This window comes from Akebia trifoliata, chromosome 5 (assembly GCF_017979445.1).
Source record: "Akebia trifoliata isolate Shusen 1 chromosome 5, ASM1797944v1, whole genome shotgun sequence".
In the NCBI taxonomy this organism is placed as follows: domain Eukaryota; kingdom Viridiplantae; phylum Streptophyta; class Magnoliopsida; order Ranunculales; family Lardizabalaceae; genus Akebia; species Akebia trifoliata.
In genome coordinates this window covers 23,942,024-23,947,851 of record NC_141379.1, presented here as the reverse complement: position 1 = coordinate 23,947,851, position 5,828 = coordinate 23,942,024, and the positions used below count along the sequence as shown (strand labels likewise).

The 5,828-nt window shown below is 37.6% G+C and overlaps 1 protein-coding gene across 1 annotated transcript; it reads right to left on the bottom strand.

Annotated features, from left to right (window-relative positions):
* Positions 1-3,504: 3,504 nt before the first annotated feature.
* Positions 3,505-4,172, bottom strand: LOC147401700 (uncharacterized). The gene is made up of 2 exons (XM_086444433.1): positions 3,923-4,172; positions 3,505-3,860 (listed from the first exon to the last, which is right to left on the bottom strand). The coding sequence occupies exons 1-2, from the start codon at positions 4,170-4,172 to the stop codon at positions 3,505-3,507; spliced, it is 606 nt and encodes a 201-aa protein (XP_086300559.1).
* Positions 4,173-5,828: the final 1,656 nt, after the last annotated feature.

The window sequence follows — 5,828 nt, the reverse complement described above, 5'->3', positions numbered from 1 at the left end:
TTGAGCCCTTTTGTGAGAATATCTGCTAACCGACCTCCTATGGAAATGTGCAGAGTACAAAGTAATCCACTTTCCAACTTTTCGTTGATGAAATGTCTGTTTATCTCAATGTGCTTAGTTTGGTCATGTTGCACTGGATTATACGTAATGCTAATGGCTGATTTATTGTCACAGTAGAGTCTCATAGGCCTACTCCATTTAATCTTCAAATCACTCAAAATAATTCTCAGCCATAACAATTCACAGACTCTGTGTCATTGCCCTAAATTCAACTTCTGTACTTGATCGGATTACAACGTTTTATTTTTTGTTCCATCATTTTATTAAATTGCTTCTGAGAAAGGTACAATAACCTAAGGTAGACCTCTGATCTACAAGAGACCCTACATAATCCACATCAGTGTAGGATTCGAAGACAAACTCTAACTTCCTTTTGAATATTATTCATTTTCCAGGATAAGTCTTCAAGTATAATGTATTCTGTAAACAGCTTGAAGATGAATCTTCTTAGGATTGTGCATAAACTGACTGACAACACTCATAGAGTATGCTATGTCTGGCCGTGTATGGGCAAGATAGATGAGTTCCGACTAACCTCTGGTACATTTCTCTATCTACTGCTTGATCCCTTACAGCCTCTCTAATTCTGCTCAATTGGTGTTGCAAGTGGTTTGCTTGCTAACATCTCCATTTCCTTAAGAAGATCAGTGACATACTTTTGCTGAGAAACAAAGATTATTTTTTTGGCGTGAGTTACCTCAATTCCCAGAAAATATTTCAATTTCCCAAGTCTTTTATCTCAAACTCCTTGATTAGACACTGTTTTATAGTTTGCTTTTCTTCCTCATCATTCTCGGTCACAATTATGTCATCAACATAAACTATCAAGGCCCTAAGGCCGAATGTTTGATGAAAAGTGTGTGATCTCCTTGACTCTGCTTATATCCTGTAGCCAACGTTACCGTAGTAAACCTTCCAAACTAGACACGTGGAGATTGTTTCAAGCCATACAAAACTTTTCTTAACTGGCATGACTTATTCCCCTCAATACCACAAAATCCTGGTGGGATGCTCATGTAGATTTTTTCTTCTAAATCACCATGAAGAAAAACATTCTTCACATCATACTGTTGTAGTCCCCAATTAAAGTTGGCGACTAATGACAAGAGTATCCTTACAGTATTCATTTTTGCCATTGGAGAAAAAGTCTCTTGGTAATCTACTCCATATGTCTGGGTGTATCCCTTAGCAACAAGTCTCACTTTGTAGCATTCTAAGGATCCATCAATTTTAAACTTCAAAGAGAAAATCTATTTGCATCCTACTGCCTTCTTTTCTTTTGGTAGATCAACTAACTCCCATGTCTCATTTTTTTTCCAATGTATCCATTTCAACCCTCATAGCTTTCCTCCATTCCTTTTTAGACAATGCCTCAGATAAAGTATTTGGGATAGGAATTTCATTTAGACTCGTGAGAAAACTCTTATCGGCTGGTGAAATTTTTTTGAAGGATACAAAATGAGATAAAGGGTATAGTGGTCGCTTGTTGCACTCTCGAGTTGCTTTCCTCACAGCTATGTCTAGGTCTAGATTGGTTATCTGTGTTTCAGGAAGTTGGTGATTAGTAGGTGGAGCGAATTCTGATACTGTTACCTCATTATTAGGGGCGGAGTGGTGGCTTGAACTTGCCTCAAATTCAGAGTTGAACCTAGTTTCCTTGCGTATACATTTTCATGCCGAAGTTGATCAAAGCTTCTGTTATCCCTTGGAGGCTCGGATGAAACAGATGACTCAAGCAATGCGGACTCGGGTGACTTGGGTGGAATAGAAGACTTACATGACTCGGATGATGAAGCAGGAGATGGAGAGCGTGACTCAGGTGACTCAGGGTGAAATGAAGGTGATAACAATGACTCAAGGTGAAATGAAGGTGATAATGGTGTTTTAGGTTAAGGTAAATCGAGTGGAAAAAATCCTTATCTTCCATGATAGTCTCTTCCAGAAGATAAGGCTTGGTAAAAATCAAATTTTCTTCCACAAACGTGACATCCGCCGAGACATACAATTTTCTGGTGGGTGGATGAAAGCACTTGTAACCCTTTTGAGTAGGTGAATATCCGACAAACACACATTTAATGGCTCTAGGATCCAATTTGCCCCGGTTATGAACATGAACAAACGAAGTACACACAAATACTCGAGGAGTAAGATTGTTGTTGGCACTAAGGTTGGGATAGAACGTCGAAAGGACTTCCATTGGACTTTTTGATCCTAATATCCGGGAAGGAAGTCTATTTATGATGTAAGCTGATGTAAGCATAGCTTCCCCTCAATACTATTTTGGTTCATTATGATGAAACAAGAGTGCTCGTGTAGTGTTTAAGAGATGACGATTTTTCCTCTCAGCTATCTCATTTTGTTGTAGGGTTTTAACGTGGGACGACTCATGTATAATCCCCTCCTTTGAAAGTAGGGGGACAAGACCTGATTGAAATAGTCTCTAGCGTTATCAAACCTAAACTTCTTTATTTTTGTACCAAACTGATTTTGAATCATTGTATGGAAATTGGGAAAAACATGACTTACATCAGATTTATTTTTGAGTAAGAATATCCAAGATACCCTAGTACAATCATCTATAAAAGAGACAAACCACCGTGAACTAGAGATATTTGGAATTGTTGAGGGCCCTCATACATCACTGTGGACTAAATAAAAAGGAGAGAAACTTCTTTTATTGCTAATGGGAAAAGATACACGGGTATGTTTTTGCATACTCACAAATGTCACAATGAAAACTTTTGATATCCAATCTCTTAAATAAAGAAGGAAACATGAATTGTAAAACTGCAAAAGACGGGTGTCCAAGACAAAAATTGTGCAACCAGATGACATCTTTATTGAATGAAGACAAAAAAGAAGTGGATAAACTCGATTTGATCAAATTCGGTTGATAGGATGTCTCAAGGTAGTAAAGTCCATCCTTTTCCTTATCAATTTCAATCCTCCTCCCCGAACCCTAGTCCTAAAATTCACAGTAAGAAGAAAAAAATGTAACGTGACAATGTAAGTTTCGAGTAAGCTTTTGTATGGACACAAGGTTAGTGAATCATTTTGGAACATGTAGAACATTTTTAAAGACAAGACTAGGGGTAATGTGGATATCTCCTACACTTGCTATCGTGATTGTAGTCCCATCAGCAACAATCTATTACTTGGACATGGGGTGTAAGTTTTGAACTAGTTCAAGCCATGTGTCATATGATCTGTGGCTCATGAGTCTATAATCCAAGAATCCACAAGCAATTTATCTGTAACATTTAATCCAAGAGAAGAAGAAGGTTCACCTAATAGGGCTAAAGAACAAACACCAGACGAAGGCTTCTCAAGAGATCCCAACAGGCTTCGTAGCTTCTATATTTTTTTATTATTGAATCCTCTCAGACTTTGACTTTGATCCTGAGTCAGTTGTGCAGCTACATGGGCTTGACCTTGTCATTGCAGCTATCCTCCTATGGTTCCCCACTCACGACTGGTTGTTGAGGGTTTTCCATGCTTTTTCCAACAACGATCTTCTGTATGTCGAGGCTTTTTACAATATGTACACCAGAGCTCCTCTTGGTTTGCTCCTTTTGATGAATTTGCTCTTCCACGCTCAGTGTTTGGTGATTGTTCCAAGCTGAGACCATGTTGTTTGTTGCCAGAGGCCACAAGTGCAGATCCGTCGTTCATTTGAAGTTCAAGCATAACTCCCATTCGATTTTCTTCAGCCCGTATCAACAAAATCACCTCATTAAGGGATGGAACTTCTGCCTTCCCCAGAATTTGAATCCTCACTTGATTGAATTCAGAGTTTAAACCTACGAGAAAATCATAAACTCTATATTTCTCAATAGTTTTTTTATTACAACCGCACACTTACTGCATTTCAAATCAATCACACGGTAATAGTCTAATTCTTGCCACTGGTTTTGCAAAAAATTCGCATATTCAGTCACTGTTCTTTTCCCTTGTTTTGTTGCTGCTATCTTAGTCTTGATTTCGTAAATCAGTGCTACATCAAGGACCTTGGAATAGGTCTGATTCAGGGCATCCCAAATCTCCTTAACTGTCGATAGGAACATACATGTATCGCTAACTTCAGGTGTCATAGAATTCCACAACCAAGACATGATCATTGAGTCCTGCTCATCCCACGCTTCAAAACTTGCCTTACCTTTTCTCGGTCATATTCCTAACAAATGGCTCAATTTTCCTTTTCTTTTTAGAAAAGTTCAAACCAATTGAGACCACTTCAAGTAATTTCTGCCATTAAGACGGTATGCAAGTTGGATGTTTTGTAACTCGCGTGTGGTGCGCAACGTCTGCTCCTCCTCCTTTGATTGAGACGATTGAACAATAGGAGTAAATAATGTAATCTCTAACATTCTTCAAAATTTGGCAATTAAGGCCATAAGAAAACAAAAAACCACCAACAATAAAGACTGGTAAAAGAACACATGAAATACTTTGTTTTGCCTTCAGAAAACATAGCAAAATAAAGAGGAGAAAGAAAACGTGAATAAAAGAAAAAATCCAGCTATGAAAGCTAAAAAAAAATGGTGATGAAGGCCAAAATGTTGCCTAGGTTTTAGAAACCTAGGGCTTTGATACCATGTGAGAAAAATATATTTCTGTATATATTACACGAGCCTCTTAATGGGCTATATATACAAGATATTACACGAGTTAAAAAAGGACTCTTAACTAAATTAGGAAACCCTATATTCAGTAGCACTAATTCTTTCTCAATTAGATCCCTAGTCTTTAAGAACAACTATATATAGAGTCCTAACATTAATCAGACCACAATCAGGTCACAAATCAAGGGAAGATATAACATGTCTTTCCATAGTAAGTTTTAAGGTTTGGGTGGGTGAAGAGAGAAAAGGTCTTTTAAGGAGTTGAGGGTTGGTGGGCTTTAAGCGGGCTTTGGGTATTTTTGATTCCGAGAATAGAACGGTGAAATATGGGGAAGGTGGGGGATATGCAAAGTCTCATGGTGGGTTTATGAGACCTTTAGGGGTCTTATGAGCCTTCGAATTGATCAAAATACCACATTTCAACGATTTTGACTTTTTAGACTCATTGGCTAATTTTATTAGAAAATAGATTTTTTTTTTGTCATTTCGAGTGGGGGACCATTCAAATTGTGGTGTCTACATCTTATTTTGTCGACATCAGTCTACTCCAACCTTTGATGTTCCCATCGTCATTGCCTTTTCGTACTCTTCACTCTTCAATTTCTCTCTAAGAAAGAATGAGAACCATCGAGAACAAAGTTCATTGAAACTAAAATAATGTTAGGTTGTGTTTGATAAGAGAATTGCATGTGATAGTTACCAACACCCACATTTCTTTCCAAAAATTTTATGCATTTGGAAGGGCAACTCATGAGAGTTGACAATTTGTCAACTTTCGAAGTCTTTTTTCTTTGAGTAGTTCAACATTCACCATGAGGGGTGAATATTGAGAAAATTCACCGTGAATGTTCCAACATCTTTTCATTTCCATTGCATGTTCTATATCTTTCTCTTTCACACACACACAAAGTTATTCCATGGAAGAAGACAGGAAATTCTAGGGTTGGAAAGTGTTTCAAAACTTTGAAATAGTTATGGAATTAGGACTCCATCATGGAAGAAGAAACAGAGTTCAGGGAATCACGATTGAACATAAGGATTTCGACGAATTTGATCCAATTTGAGTAGGACAAGATCTAGTTCCTATAAATTTATAAAATTTGAAGAAAAATATGAGTTGGGTCAGGGAGATGATTCCAAAAGAGG